The sequence below is a fragment of the Orussus abietinus genome, unplaced genomic scaffold (assembly GCF_000612105.2).
Source record: "Orussus abietinus isolate OABI.00-Male unplaced genomic scaffold, Oabi_2.0 scaffold61, whole genome shotgun sequence".
NCBI classification, from domain to species: domain Eukaryota; kingdom Metazoa; phylum Arthropoda; class Insecta; order Hymenoptera; family Orussidae; genus Orussus; species Orussus abietinus.
In genome coordinates this window covers 364796-381725 of record NW_019394279.1, presented here as the reverse complement: position 1 = coordinate 381725, position 16930 = coordinate 364796, and the positions used below count along the sequence as shown (strand labels likewise).

Below are 16930 nucleotides of genomic sequence, written 5' to 3'. Positions count from 1 at the left end.
CGATAGAATAGATGACAGCAATTAAATTACGTTTATATTAAACATTCCCATTAAGATGATGCGAAAGTGACGCCAAAGAAGTCTCGACGACCGTTCTAGTGAAAAACAATTTTTATAAAAAAAAAAAAATGCGATGTCATGGGTGTCAGGACCTTTCTTATAGCCTTCATTTTCACGTTGTAAAGTTTTAAACAATTCGGTTCACTAAGTTCAGAGAAAAATGGCATGAAGGACTGACTCCTCGGATGTAACTTTCACATTCCCTTAAACTATAGTTTTCTATAATCTATCATCAGTAGACAAAATACGAGAGGGTATGGAATGAATTATACGATGTTTATAACATCACTTTGCACCTCCTTATTTACTTTTTAACGTTGCACCGAAGACTTTGCAGTCTGTATATTAATAATTCAATTTTTTAACACCGTCGTCGACGCCCCTTCCAGCCGCATCGTTCGGCTTGCAGTTTTCCCTAAAATAACAAATTCACTGGGTACCTACCAAAGGCGCGTTAAAAAAAAAAAAGAGAGTCGCAAGCGATACATCGGCGTCCATCGGTGAATCGGCAATCGATATTGGCCAACGTGGCTCGCTCGGAAGTTCCCTTAAAAATACATATCCACGTACCGAACGTGTCTGCCATGAAATTCGGATGTGGGCTGGACTTACATAGCCGTATGTAGAGTACATGCTGCATAGGTGCCCTAGCCGCAGTATCGAGTATGCTCCCTCTCGTTGCCAAAAGACAGATGGAAAACTCGACCACCATGGAGGCCACGAATATCGCCAAGTATCCGACTACGTATTCCCATAAGAGGAGGATGCAGCTGATGCTGCGATCCCACTCCAGGATAGCCAGCAGGACACCCAGGACGATGATCCTGTAACAGGAAAGATATGACACCTGAGACATCGATAAAACTCGAGATGTGGCATCATAAAGGCGTAGCCATAACAGTTGATACGATACTACACGTAACAAAAAATCCACTCCCTCCAACTGGAATGATTCTAAAAAAGCGAATCTTCATGATTAAATTTGGAGAAGAAAAAGGAAAAAAAAATATTAGATACCCAAGGAGAAATAATTTACCGATCATGGAACCTGAAATCCCTTTAAATGTCGTTAGTAACATTGTGAGTAGGAAATTGCATGGATAAATGAAAAATCTTCGTGATAGAGGTAAAACATGCTAAACAGATTTTTCGCGGGATGTATTCTTAAAGATGGTGATGTGAAGTACCTCGTGTTGATGGCATTAATTTTGTAATATTTAAATACTTTTTGTTTTCGAGTTAATTTGGCCAATTCGATTAATTTGTCATTTCTCCGGAGTTTTAACGATCAACGATCCGCGCACCAGAATTTACGACGTATAAAGTGATTACAGTTTAATGGGATATCAGATCTTTATGGAGGCTCCGTTGGATCGATATAATATTATGTATCAATATAAGCGCTTTAGATATTATAGCTGCGAGGCTTTCTTCTTTATAACGACTTTTATGGATTTAAGAGGAAGCGGCGTTTCCCCCAAGCAGAGTGATTTATCGGCGGTTTTAATAATATTGAGATAAAGGAATTATGGTCACTCGTTGTTAGTGGAGTTGCCGAATATTGCGAATAATATTTCAGCAAGTACAAGATATAAATTCAGAGGTTTCTTTCGGTGACTCGTTATTAAACATTTTTCATTTAGACATAACTGGATGCGATGCTTTTTTATAAATATACTTTAATAATTATTTAGATCAAAATGATATTGTTTTGCTGCAATGAAACACTCCGTTTGACAACATATTTATATACCAGATGACACACATAATAAATAAATATATTATGCTGTGACAAGAATGGGCATCGAATATTTTACTAGTGTAACATTTTTCCCATTTAAATAAGTAAACATAAATAGCCTCTGGATTTTTATAGAACGTAATTAACTTTTTTTTTATTGAGCACGCTTAATCTACATTACCGAAGCTATTATGTGGAGCAAGATGAAACGCTAAGTTCTGATTGCTCTTATCGTTCTTGCGGGAAATGCAGCGGCCAAGTAGATTCGGTTCGTTAATAGTCAGTCGAGCTCGGTACGTTTATCTCGCGGCATATCGTGGCTAACCGAGTTGAATATGGATGCATTTCTTCCCGCTAAAGTCAAGTGGTAATCTATCGCGTTAAACGGCCTCGCTCTGAAATTCAACTCAAACGCGCTTTACGGAAAAGTTTACGCTTCTACATGCATGTGCATGTACATCCCGAGTCGCGGTCGGAAGTCATGTACGTCCTGTACTGCTTACATGAGTAAAACATCAAAAACCACAAAGTACAGGGTGAATCATGTAGCTGACGCCGTTTTCGAGCGGCCATGACTCAGACATTATTTCCACACCACCGAGAAATGTTTAAGAAGAAAGTCAAACCGCTTCGAGTATTATATTTGCAAACAAAAAAGAAGAAGGAAACGCTTAAAGTTCATTCGTGCCAGTTTTTTAATTAAGAAAAAAAAAATGAAAGCTATAATGAAATTAAAGATTTCAATGAAGAGAATTTGAGATTTACAGTTTTTCATGGGAATACTTTCGGTTTGGTGAAATTAATTCACCGCGATTAAATGCCGGGAAATTTAAAGGAGTTGGCTTATTTCGATATCTGTTTATCCTAGGATCGTCGTGGCTTGAGTTTTTTAGTAAATGGAAGATCGAATGGATTGCGATATTGTATATAAAATTAAGTTTCTATTGTTAAAAAGCTGTGCAATGCGTAACTTAAATAAACGCAGTTATTATGATTATCTGGTTTCACTAGAAATTCAATTTCGGGTGTAATTATCCGGTAGTTGTTTCCTCAGTGACCGTAAATAATTTCCGGATAATTACGTGGAGGAGTCCGAAGGCGTTATCTAGTTAGTAACGTTACTTGCCGGCAATAATTGATGGTAATTAACAAAGAGAAATTTCCCGAAAACGAGGTAGCGCCCTGCGACATAGTCGGAAGACATTTGCAGATCTCTTTACCTTGTTTCTACTTACGTAAAGACTTTCGCCATAAAAGTACAATTAGTGCAATCGAGTTTCACTTAACGAGCGAGAGAATTGAGAATCGTTAAAACATATTTGACTCGGCGTAAATTAACCCTAAACATTCTAACGAAATTGCGCCCGACAGCATTCAACTATATTTACTGGAGTTCCTTTCAAGAACTAAATTTGCAGCGGGAGTTAATTTACGAAATTTCGCTGAACTTCGCTAAACGAATAAAGAACGGCGCGATTTAAAGAAAGTTGCGATTGAGGAGTTCCTGAACATTTTTACGCCTCCGTAAAAGGGGTCCATTTCTCCGCCAGTTTTATTGCTCCACTTTCAATTTCAACGCCAACAAATGGCTAAAAGTTTGTACATGAAACGAAAGCGCGCATTCGCGGTAATCAACCGTAGGCAAATAAAATGAAAAGAAAGGAACAATTGTTTGAGAGAGCTTTGAGATTTAAATTCTTCCAGATCGAGGTTTTTAACTGAAATTGGGGCGGTTCTGAAAGCAGTCTTTCAAGATGCAGAATAATAAACTAGAGTGCTCTACGAGTCCCTTAAAAATTTTATTACACTGCAGTGACAGGAGTATTAATGCCCTCCACCGTAAAGTCATTTTCACGGCCCCATTTCCAATTTTAATGCCGCCGGAATAGTTCATTGAAACTTTGTATTTGAAGCGAAAGTGCTCGATCGTGTTGACCAACGGGAGGTAAAAAAATAAAATAGAAAGAAATTAACAATGGCGCGAGATTGAAGTGTTTTAAATGGAAGGTTTTACCATACATAGTTCTCAACGTAGATTTTTTAAAGGGCAGAATATTTATTAGGAATACCGTATAAAATATTATTATTACAGTACGAGCATTAATCATTCCATCGTAAAGCCATTTTTATTGCGCCATTTGCAGTTTTACCGCCGTCGGAATGGTTCTTTGAAAAGTTCTACTTGAGAGTAAAATGTGCTGAAAAATTGTATTAACCAACCAGGGGGAATAAACACGAATAAGGGAATAAACTTACATGGAAACGTTCCCAAGTGTCTGCCGCCGATCTTATTGATTTTCATATATGTTGAAAAACATAAAAATCTAAGAGACACGTGTTTTTTTTTTATCTGCAATGGTTCACATTTAAGGGGTGAAACAACCCCTTATACACAATACGTTTATGCCAAGTTTCGTCAAAATCCTGCCACTGCTTCTACGAAAATTAATATAAAAATTGAATTTTCGCCAATTCATTTTTTTCACCCCTTAAATGTGGACCATTACAGATAAAAAAAAAACACGTGTCTCTTATATTTTTGTGTTCTTCAACATGTATGAAAATCAATGAGACCGGCGTCGGACACTTGGGAATGTTTCCTTGTTATAGAATACTTTGAGATAGAAATTTTACAAGTTGGCGCAGTTTTTAAAATCTTTTTAATAGTAATTAGGGAGTTTCTGCCACTGCAGTGAATTTCTGTTAAGGTGTTGTCACATCTTCGAGAGGTGAGCGCAAAATGCACTCCATTGTGAAGTCCACAGATCTCCCTTCTTAGCTTCACGGTTCCCGCACTCATTGCCGACCGATCAGGGATACGTTGAACATTCCATGACCTGATTCTATTTCAGTGACATCGAAGATCGATATAAGGGAAATTCATAAATAAGCAGCGCACGCAAATACCTCGTCTCAGGTCGCCCCCAGGCAAAAAACACGACGAGACATCGAGGATCGCCTCATCCTATCGCGACATGGCCTTAATGGTTATTTAAGGGAAGGAAGGAATGGATTTTTCCCCCTCCTTAATGCTTCCCTCCCTAAATTCCAATTTTTTCCCGTCTACTCGTGACACCAAATGACAACGAAGTGCCAAGCCGTGTGTTTTCAGGAAGAGGAGGAAGACAAGGGAAAGGAACCCCTTGCAAAAAATACGTTTTCGAGAAGTCCACTTTCTGGGTGATATCGATTCGTAAAAATTATGAAATTTATTTTAATAAAATTGAAAGAGCGAAGTTCTGCAACCTGCTTAGGAATTTAATTCAGTTGAAAAAAAAATGGGAAAGCGTGATAATTCTATGTACTCACGTGAGTATCATAATGATAGATGAATAAAAATTATAAACCGTTAATTTTTTCAGGGGAATCCAAGTCTATCCGAAAACCACTTTGAGTTTTAATTGTCCTCAGTCCCTCGATTTATAGGAAATATTTCTCCATCTTTCAGACCGCTTTTCGGCCTTCCAACAAACACCCACAATGTTTCCCAAAAAATCGCAACATTGACAGACTAACATATGTCATTTGGAATAATGTAAACAAATGGTGATTCAATTATGGTTTAAAACATACTTCCAATTACAGTGTTGAAGTTTCAGGTAATTCGTGTGCACCCGGTGTGGAGTATAGTTTTATAAATATTTTCACATTTTTATATACATATATATAGAATGACCCTTTCATATCACCTTAAAGGAGTAAAATAAGTAAAACTCCAACCAACAAGGACGAAAAAAATTTAAAGAGGCTCCTTTTTCCCTGGTTTACTTCTAAAAGAGGTCAGATTGGGTCCACGAGGTCGAGGGATCGGTGGTTCGCAAATCGAATGTCATTCGATTCTCATCTGAGGAGGGTGGAGAGCATAACGTGAGAGGGAGAGAGTGGAGAGGAGACGAAGGGCCGTCAGCCTTGGATGCTGCGTGGACCGTATCGATTTACCCTTGTAGCGGGTTCACGCCATCGCTCCGCTGTCTTTGCTTCGCCGAGTTTCTTCCTTAGGTTCAAATTGAAACTGGTGCAATGAAAATAGGTATACGATGAAGGGCACTAACGTTCTCCCAGGTGAAGTAACGTCTTAAAGGGGGGGCTATCTTAAAGAGAATTAAATAGAAAGCTAGGGCATTGCCCGCTGTTATTCCGCATTCCTAAAACGACGCCAATTAGATCTAACGAATGTTACCTTGAAAATATAAATCTTACAATTGTTCCTTACCGTTTTACTTAAGGTCAGTTCATTTTTTCTTTATTTTTTCACGCTAACTTTTAATCAATTATCTTGGTGGCGGTCAGATGGATGGTTTCTGATAAACGAGAATGATGCACATAGTTGCAAAGAAACGTTTCCAAGTCTATGGCTTTGATTTTTTCAAACTTGGGATATAGAAAGGGTTCATAATAGCTAACATGTATCTTTTTTTATCGGCTCATGTTCGGTTTTAGGGGACGAAAGCTGGCCAAGAAAAATCTGCACTTTTACGTTTTGCCACTCGCCATGAAGACGCTAAAATACTACAAAAAATCCTGATGATAAGTTATGCATTTTATTCGGGCTCTTCTTGATTGTCTAAAATATGAAATTTCAATGGTTCCGGGAGACCTTCCTTGAGGGTCCGTATTTACGTGGTGAAATTTTAAACAATTCGGTACCCCCCAGCTTGCAGAAAATTATCATCAACGATTGACTCCTCACACGCCACTTTCATGTTCCCTTAAATTCTTTTATGCCTATATACAATTTTGTCCCGCTAAATTCGTGAAATATTAACATTGTATGAATCGCAAGGAAATCGATGTCGCTTTTTAACCTCATCAACGCGCAGCCATCGACATCGATTCTGATTATACGTGAAGCAACCTTCGGAAACCTCCGCGAACCTCTTTCTTTGGATATTTTATCTTCCACCGTTTCTTGCAATTACTCCCGTCGTCTAAACGAGCGTTTTTTTTTATTCTTTATCGACGCTTTTGAAGGCCCGCCAGAGGGTGGCAATCCGGGGGGAAAATATTCATCTCGCGCGTTTTCCCTGTCCGTGCGAAAGTGAGAGGAGAAACGGGAAAAGGAGACAGAGAGAGTGAGAATCCCTCTGGCAGACGGACTGTCGTTTCGATAGCAAGAAAAAAGGATCGCCGCCGCGACCGTGGCCAGTGAGTACGTGCCATTAAAGAGATGCGGAAAGTACCGAGACAGTACCGAGAGAGAGTACACTCTCCCGTACTTAGCGAGCTCGATGCACACGGAAATACATCATGACGACGTGGATTGTCGTCAAAGCTGATGCACGAGGGTCCATTGAAAGTGCACAAGATGGACACGTCTGTTACGAATTTTCCCACATTTAGATCCTGGCGATGAAATGCAACAAAACAAAAAATATATGAAAAACAAACAATAGATTGCTCAAGAGCTTTTTTCAGTGTCCAGATAACTAACAAAGTGAGCGAGCGATCGCAGATCGAAGTCTCCCTCCGTCACTTTCTTGGCATTTATAAGATATCAGAATGGTTGAAAAAGTTGATGCACTGTTTGGAACGCTTTTTGCACGCGCTACACTTTGTTCGACAACAAAATTGAACTACATAGAAATCAAAGTTGTGTTTATCCAACCACGCCTTGGTAAGTAGAAGTGGTTTTTAAACTAAAATTGAATCGCTACCTCTTCGCGTTATTTTAAACAATATATGTATATAAATATTAGTTTTTGACCGGTAGGATTTTTATTCATCGGTTTGGTTATGATATTTTCTTTATGGATGTACAGATATTTAGTCGGTTATATCTTTGCAATTGAGAGGTAACATTGATATCGAGGATGGAAATTGTGGGTAAAAAGGATGCAATCTTTTGCTTGGGTGCAGTTCTGCGGTGCATTCCACCTCGCCGACATCTTGGAGGGCCCGCAAAAGGAGCTTTTATGGCACGAATTTTTGCGGAATTCTCCCTGCTAGGGCAGAGACGGGAGAATCTCGCGTTGCACGTCCTCTTTATCGGTATGGATGGAAGAACGCAAGGTGCATTGAACAGGGCACACCATAAGTACGTCGCGCCGAGACTGCGAGGCTTTCGGGGCTCTACGTGGCACCCAGTGCAATTGCGCTCCTCCGTTTGACAGCTTACAAGCACGAATTTCAATATCTTGCATACGGTTGTTGCATGTACAAAAGTGTAACCTTCGGTTTGCATGCGGCTCACTTGCTAAGTTTTTCGAGCCCGTAATTCTCTCGGCTCGTTATTCAGGAACGAGAAATAATTTCGCAATGTATCCTCCCCATTATCGGCATGAAATCAACGATGCAACCAGAAGTGCATCGAACCATAAGCCCATAAGTCATATAGCGACTGCAATACTTTCAAAGTATGAGGTACATGACTTCGGTTGCAAGTACACTTCTATGCGTTCACCGTTCTGCAAATATGAATGTTAAAATATTATATTTCCCGGCTTAATGTATTGCATTCGGATTGCGCTTTGGAAAATGCACCTCCGTGATGCATTTTAGCTTTCTGAGATTTTGCGATACCTGGGAGAGAAATCCTCACGAGGGAAAGTCTCGCGGAAATCTCTCGGATCATCGTTCGAAAACGAGGTGGAATTTCCCGGTGCACTCTTCCTTTATCGGCACGGAAAGAATAACGCGGAGAGAAGTGCACTCCATAAGTACACGTCATATTGCTACTGCCAATCATTCGGAGCTCTGTATGACTTTCGACGTAAGTGTGCTCCTACATGTAATGGCATTCTGCAAGTAGGAGTATCAAAGCGTTACATTGACGTGGTATGTACAAAAATGCAGTCCCACGATGCAGTCCAACTTCCTCCGATTTCGAGAAGTTCGCGAAAAAAGCATTGACGAGCAAATACTCTCGGTTCGTTTTGAACAATTACAATTAACCATTTAAGGCATTCCTTTCCTGCCGTACGGAAAAAAACAAAACAATGTGAATATAAATTTACTGCGATTGAGTAGTCTAGAAGCAGACACGTCAACTTCGCGATTGCAAATCTTGTAGATTTTAAAATGAATATTAAAATATTATATTCCGCGGCTTAATATATTGCATTGACATTATGTAGGAGAAATTGTAACTTAATAAATTTCAAGTGCACTTCCACGTGCATACCATTCTACGAACATGATAAGTAAAATATTCCATTCCGTTGCTTAATATACTGCATTGACATTGCGTATGAGAAATTGTAACTTTGAGATGTATGGTAGCTTTCTCAAAGCCTGGTGCATGGTCGTTCGGAAACGCGAGCGAATTTTCTAGCGCACTTCTCCTTTATCGCCAGAGGAAGAATAACGCTAACTGAAGTGCAGTAAGCGGTGCAGTTTGTAAGTACGCGTCGCAATGACAACTGCCAAGCTTTCGGAGCCTCGTATGACTCTCGGTGCGAGTACGCTCCCACGTGTATGACGTTTGGCAGACATGAATACCGTTGAATAAAAAAATTGAAAATACCGATGAATAAAAATATTTAAAATACCGTTGAATAAAAAAATTGAAAATACCGATGAATAAAAATATTTAAAATACCGTTGAATAAAAAAATTTCGGTGCTTAATATACTGCATTGACATTGCGTATGAAAAATTCTAACTTTGCGATGTATGGTAGCTTTCTTAAAGCCTGGTGCATGGTTGTTCGGAAACGCGAGCGAATTTTCTAGCGCACTTCTCCTTTATCGCCAGGGAAAGAATAACGCAAACAGAAGTGCATTGAACGGCGCAGTTTGTAAGTACGCGTCGCAATGGCGACTGCCAAGCTTTCGGAGTCTCGTATGACTTTCGGTGCGAGTACGCTTCCACGTGTATGACGTTCTGTAAGTGCGCGCGACACTCCCGAGAATTCTCGAGGGTCGGAGGCTTCTTCCCGAAGGACTCTTTGGGAAGTCAACTGCCGTCGTGCTTTCGAGTGGCGAATTCCACCGGGATTTTGCAGATGTTCTGCCGGCGTCCGAAGCTCTCTCCTTTCGAGCTTCGCCTCTCTTCTATGCACCCAAAGCCAAAAGTAAATTCATAACCTCGATTTTCTCCCATATCAATTAGCAGGGAGATTAATTGACAATTAAAATATTAGCTGGATGCGTAAGGCCTCTCGCAATCGGGCAGCCGACCGGTCCCCAGCGTAATTTCAATTAAAACCTCGCAAAAAGCCAAAAGAGAAGTCGAAAAATCAATCGCTTTGAGCCCAGCGCAGTTTTATACGCCGTAAAGGAAATTATTCAATTAAACGGCAAGCGAGATGGCGGGGCAATTTGATATGGCGCTTTTCAATTGCTAGACTTCGAGTCCCACCGGCGAATTTTATGCGTCGGTTTTCATCGCGCGTTACTTCCACTCCCTTAATTTGTTCCTTTATATCGAATTGCGGTAATTATCGCGGATAGTCGCTTGAGCCTTTTCTTTTCTTTTCTTTTTTTTCTATCGCGGGGTGACGGTGTAAAAAGAACGTTTCATTACATTTTTACGAATCCTTTCTTTTTTTACGAGTCGGAGCTCATTTTGTTTCTTCGTCCCGGTGGCATCAGAAGTTTGTTACGCGTTACCTGGAATGTAACTTTGTAATTTGCATTACCCTGAAAAGAGCCCTACTCGAGGCGGAACTTTTTTAGATCGTGCGGTGCCGAGGCAGAATTTGCCCGCAAATCTCGCATTTCTCGTTACTTCAAATACAGAAGTTAAGTAGACCGAATTCCGGACTGCAGCCTGCACGAGCGCGTTGCACCGACGAGTTCCCCCAAATGTCCGATGATGCGAGAAAAATAATTCTAATTAAGATAAAAATCTTTACTTTTTATTTCCTTTACGTTTCATCGGTTTACGGTAACTATGATGGATTGGTATTTGACCTATTTCCTTCACGTGGCAAAGTAAAAGAATATATTTCCTGTTTCTTTTTCCAATGTACATTATTTACTTCAAATTATATTTATATTTTTTAATTGAGTTTATATAGCTCCTATTTCTTTCCAGCATCGATGTCTTGAAATGCAGAATATGGTCTGTATCGCGATTAAGAACCCATTCTGAATGGGAGTCCTATTTAAATTGTCTATCAAGGGGCAAACTTTCACCGCGAATTTCGCTTTTCTTTTTGCCTCGAGTGAAGAGAATTCTGAGGTGCAATCGCTGCATCAAATCGTTGTAGCAAATAATGCAGCGTTGCAGAAAATAAAACGGTATGCCACAAACGGAATTCGATATTTTCCAGCAGAGTCAAAGGAGTCTTTTAATTTTTCACGTTTTATCGAATTATAGTCATTATTACGGTCTGCCGCTCGACCTTGTTTTTCTTATACTGCGATGCAAGACAAGTACATTCCATGATATTCGTATAAATCCCTTTTCTATTTTCTTTCTTTATCCGTCTCAGCTCATTTCGTTCTTTCATTCCAGGAGGAAACTTCGTAGCATGGTAATCTGTATTACTCGAACGAATTTCGCACTTCTTACTTCGAGCGTGCAAGCTAAGCGAAAAGAATTCCAGGTTGCAATCTACGCGAATGGCTAGCAGAAAATAAAGGGGTGGATGAAACTTCGCGTCTCGTAGCGAAGAAAAAAAAAAAGAAAATCCTTGAAATTCCCACCTTTCATCGAATCACGGTAACTATTACAAATCACGTTGAAAGGCATGGTTCATTAATTTTGTATAAATTGAAAACTATTTCGCATATTCATCTCAGCAGCACCGAAGGCTTCGTCTTCCTAATCCTCTAATTAGTATCGGTCGAAGAAATCGCGTTTCAGAGTAATTATTACTAATGAAATTTCACCTTTTATAACAACATCGAAAGAATGTTTAGAAACAAATTTAAAAGGATTAAATTTTATCGGCATCAGGATCTTCCTCATGGCATTCATATTCACATGGTAAAATCTTAAACGATTCGGTACACCGAGCTCAAAGAAAAGTTTCATAAACGAGACCCCGCAGGCGCCATTTTCATATCACCTTAATCATTTTTAGACCTCTACTCCCCACGTGGTAATAAAGGGAAAAAAGAAAAAAAGCACGTTTCAATTTTGTGCATACTGAAGTTCACTTTGTAGTCCTCCTCCTGACAGCACCGAAAGTCTGTAACACAGTAATCTACATTGCACGAAAGAGCCCTTCTCGAGTCAAGATCTTTTTAGGTCGTAGATTTTTGCCGGGAATTTCGCTCTTTCGTTGCCAACGACAGAGTCGTAAGTTGTAAGAAAAAAAAAAAAAAAATAGAAGTTCCAGACTGCAATCCACGCGAATGCGTTGTCAAGACTATGGCCGGGCCGAGGGGCGAAGAACCCCCAAGAAGGGCGCTCGATCCCCTAACGAGCAATTTCTTCTCTTGCGAAGGCCCATCTTAAAAGGTCCAAAAGTTGAAAGTAAAAGTAGAAAGCAAACAGGGGAAATGACAAGCACCTTATATTACCCCCCTTCATCGAGTCCAGGTTGGGGTGTCACGACACATGCAGTTCGTCGCTGCACGTATTCTCACCCTGGTCGTGACTGAATTTCGTTCTCCCGAAAAGACGGTGGTAATTGACTTCGCAAAGGGGTCCTCCACGAGGAAGTTTTCGACCCTCGCTAATGCATACAGAATGCCATGCAAAATCCCCCTCCGGGCTGTCGGATAAGCCCGAGAAGCTCCAAAGGCACGATATTAAAGCCTCGCCTTACCGCTGCGATTTAATTGCGCATATACATTTCTTTCGTCTTATTCTTCTTTTCATTTTCTTTATAAAAACGCTTCCTACGTATAAAGCTGGCAGAAAATATGTCAGCTTTTTGAGCGACCGAATCTTGGGTTTAATCTTCGCGACGTGAAAGAAGGAAAGTCAGATTAAATGAAAATTAAATAAAAATTCTTATAGCGGAGAACTTTCGTATTCGCGCTTTCACTTGTGAATAGAATAACTTATAATGAAATTCATGTAGGCTGAAAGTTTTCCCCGGATAAAAAGCATATCGATCTTGATCCAGAGAGAGGAGGAAGCATGATTTTTCACCGACATCGTGCAGGGTTTCCGGATAAAATTGAAAGGGTACGAACATTTTCCTTCCTGAGGGTTGCAGTCTAAAATATGACGCGGTTGATCGCACTTACAGGCTGATTGTATGTACCATTTTGTTTCTTATTATGATACAAACGTTTCTGCTTGATTTTTCATTATTTTTCTTGGGAAATTGTATTTAGAGACAGTGTTTTGTCGCAGTACAAGGAATATATTGCTAACGTTATCTGGAAGATTATTGAAAACTCGTTTATCCGTGAAATGCAGGAAGCAGTCAGGATACGAGCTTTCCGAGTCTGAGTAAATTCCCTGGTAAACGTCTGCAATGTGCAGGCGCACTAGCTGATTAATGACGAACTGTCATGCGAAGTAATTACCAGTTTTGGCCGTCCTTGCGGCTGTTTCGACGAATCGGGCGAACGTGTTGCCAACCAGTTAGGCATTCACTGATCGATAGGCAAATGTACGAAGTCTACCATTTCGAACGTCATTCTTTCGCCTTGGATTGCGAATTCATTGCATCAATTAAGAAGGCTCGTAATCGACTATTTACACCTTTGTGTCACTTTCCAGCAAAATATATTACTACCTCCGGACGAAAATCGATAAAAATAAAATAATAAAAAGGTCGTTAAAAGTGAAAATGCGAGGATCTTAATAGATCCGCCTTCGTTTCAGAGATTTACGACGAAATGATTTCGGAGAAAGAAGAAAAATGGGAAGAAAGATGTCACTAAGCTCGCTTGTCAAAAAGACTACTTAACTTATCGTATGTTAGAATACAGCTTGCAAATATATCGAAACATTTGACATTCTTCGGTTAATCACTCTTAACAATGCCTTCTTAACGTTATTTATTTAAAATTGGAAATCGTGCATCACTTTATAATGTCATTATAATAATGTTGTAATAATAATGCCGGATTTTGGATTGGAAAGAGAAACAATTCGAGCAGGAAAATTTGTCACGAATGAAAGTGATAATGATTTCGACGGAGGCGACCGCGTTTGAAGGAACTTCGACGGAACAAATTGCTTCATGATCTGTGCGTCTGCGCTCCCATTAGCGAAGGAAGCTCATTGCCGAGAACTCGGCTCTTCTATCGCGGAACGCAGAATTCAATTAACAGGAAATCACGGTGCAGAGGATCCGTACACGGGGACGTCACGCGAATTTTGTACGGCTGCGACTGCGCGAAGCCATTTTACGCGAGGTCAATGATCGTCTAAATGACGGATTGCAGAAGTCATTGACTGGAGATGTCATCGCGCGAATGATGGGCTCGGTCTATCAAGGGTTCGCACGAGAAGAGTGAATGGCAGTTAATGAAATAATGCAATTAACCCCCTAGTATGCTTTTACATTACGTACACAGAAAAGAAGAAATCGGTTCATCGAACAAAATCGGTTGATTGACTGCACCAGGTTAATTTCAAAAAACGTTCCCGTCGAGTGAACCGAATTTCAATTCACTCGACCGAACTCGTTTGCATAGCTCGACTAAAATGTCAAATTTGGATTATTGGACAACATTTTTTAACTTAGCCCAGACCAAAATCAAAATGGCGTCGAGCTTTCATATTTCGATCAATATACAAATATCGAAGGCTCTGATATGAGAAACGAAAGGGTCAGGACAATTTCACGACAATTTAGAACACTCTGATAACCGAGAAACTCGCATTTGAACAGGATAAAGGCAAAAAAAGTGTTGTATGCTCTTCTATGCTAAAAGGTTGTGAATATGAGGTCTCGGAGTGAAAATATAATTGACGTGGAAATCACAGATGGCGCAGGGGGTCCCCCTGCAGTCAATTAGGGCCCCAGAAAGCATGACTTCAGAGGATTTGTGGATTTTTACATCGATTTCTTGATATAAATTGTACAAAAACGACAGGTGGAGTATGCCATTTGGTACAAAATATCCAATATAATACGATACAGCTGTCAATATAAAAACGAACGTCGTCAACGTAGGCATTTAGAAAAATCTTCTTTATCGACGTCGATCAAGTTCCCCGACGTGTTTCACTTCACCTTAACCAAGAAATTTTGTTACGATCGAACGTTTGGGTATCTATGTAATCATCATATTTTGTGGTTGAATCAAGAAAAGTTGTACAGACTCAACGTAATATTTGTCTGCGTGTGCTATCGGTTTAATGAGTTCTCACGGTGACTCGTATAAAATACGCTGAGTTGAATTAAATCAGGTTAGAATTGTCTCACAGTGGTCGAGCTGGGCTCCGGAAATGATGGCTCGGTCAATATAGACAAACGACGAATGTGTCACATTCAATTCAAGTACTGGGACACGGCTTAGCCAACTCGGTCGATGAAAACGTTTTGCGGTAAAACTTGAGCCGCGACAATTACGATGCCGCGAACTTGACGCCGGAAACCACGACATGAAAGGATCTGCTAGTCGAGAACTATTTTCTAATAAATAATTAGAAACTAAGAAACATGAAAGGAGGTAATCGTTTCCATCGTTCAAGTGAAAATTATAACTGAGAAATCTCAAATACAAACTCATTACGTATACAATGCATGGTGTATGCCAATGGTTCTTAACCTGCGCTCCGCCCCGCGAACCTGTTACGAGTGGTTCGTATGTTTTTTGCACATAATTACATTGTATATAAATTTGCATGTATATTAAAATTCATCCCTTCTTCCATTGACGGCACCACATCCACGAAGGAGACATTTATGTCCGCCAGTGAACACCACTACTAATGTATTTTGGTACACTTGGGGAAGTTCCTGAATTTCGTAAGGAACGAATCGATCAATAAAATGATTACGGTTATTATTAATATTAATAAAAGTTAATAAATAAGATAATAAAGAAAGTATACCAGGGGTACCTCGCTAATTTTCCTGGTTCTGGCACATGCGTCGAAATATAAAAGACTCGTATTTTTCTATACGTGCTATTTCGCGAGTTCAAGCGATGAAAACCACCTACAAAGTTAATCCCCAAATAATGTTTGAAACTTTCTCCTTGATGTTGGTGTTCTGCAAATTTCCCTAATGATCAAGCGTTCCGTGACATCGAAATGATAATAAGTAAAATCTATTATTATCGTCATTTTATACAATCAGAAGGTACTCTTCCAAAATATATGAGCGATAGGGTCTCCGTTTGTATACTTCTGTTGTTGGTTTTGTGACCTCGGTGATGTTGGCCTTTTACAAATTTCTGTAATAATCAAGCGTTCCGTGACTTCGAAATGGTAAAAAACCCCTGATATATACACACGGACTGAAGGCTCCCTCGCATTACGCCATAGGAGGGCATCATCCCCAGAGATCCCCTTCGACACCATCCGTCCCTTACGTGCAACACATGAAGAATGAGCGATTAGGGGACATAACGTCAGTTTGGGGAAAATTCGTGAGGTTACCTGGGGAGCCGTATCGGCTACCCACGATATTGCCCGTAAGGGGTCCTGAGAGAAGTCTAGGGGGATCGATGCGTGACTTGTTGAGGTTAGGGCAAGGCCTCGTCTCTTCCGTAGGTCGATCCATTACCGTGTCTTTGGGTCAGAAATAACCTAGTCACTACTGACGGCGACCCCGACAAAACTAAATGATGAGAACTCACGGTCTAATCGACACCGACCGTGACAGGACGAAGCTAAATGTGTCCCAAGAGGTAAACGGTGTTCATGAATGGAAACGCATGAACAGCATGAACGCACGTTGAGAAATATTATGATCACCCTTTGTGAAAAATGATGTTCAACGCGAAATGAAGGACGTCGAGAAATTTCATCAACTTTTGTAAAAAGATTCTTCTAAATTTACTTACGTTGCCGACGTTCGTATTTATATGGGCAGCTGTGTAGAATTATATCGAGTATTGTCCTAAATGGCATACTTCATATGTCGTTTCCGTACAATAATTATAAAGAAATCGAAGTGAAAATCCAGAAATCCCATGGATTCGTGGTTTTTGATGCCCTAATTGACCGCAGAGTGCCACCCTGCGCCATCTGTGATTTCAGTGCCAAGTATTCTCCCCGAGACCTCGTGTTACCATCGTTTCAGCATAGAAGCGCATAAGACACTTATCTCGCCTTTATTCCGTCCAAATGCGAGTTTCTCGATTACCGGAGTTTTAAAAT

General features: G+C 40.2%; 1 protein-coding gene across 7 annotated transcripts in view; it reads right to left on the bottom strand.

Annotated features, from left to right (window-relative positions):
- LOC105700014 (sn1-specific diacylglycerol lipase alpha) overlaps positions 1-16930 on the bottom strand; it is a 76285-nt gene that overhangs the window by 27171 nt on the left and 32184 nt on the right. For all 7 annotated transcript variants that reach the window (XM_012425534.1, XM_012425539.2, XM_023434926.1 and 4 more), the window contains one exon: positions 673-884. In XM_012425534.1, the coding sequence (XP_012280957.1) occupies positions 673-884 (212 nt within the window). The remainder of the gene's footprint in view (positions 1-672; positions 885-16930) is intronic.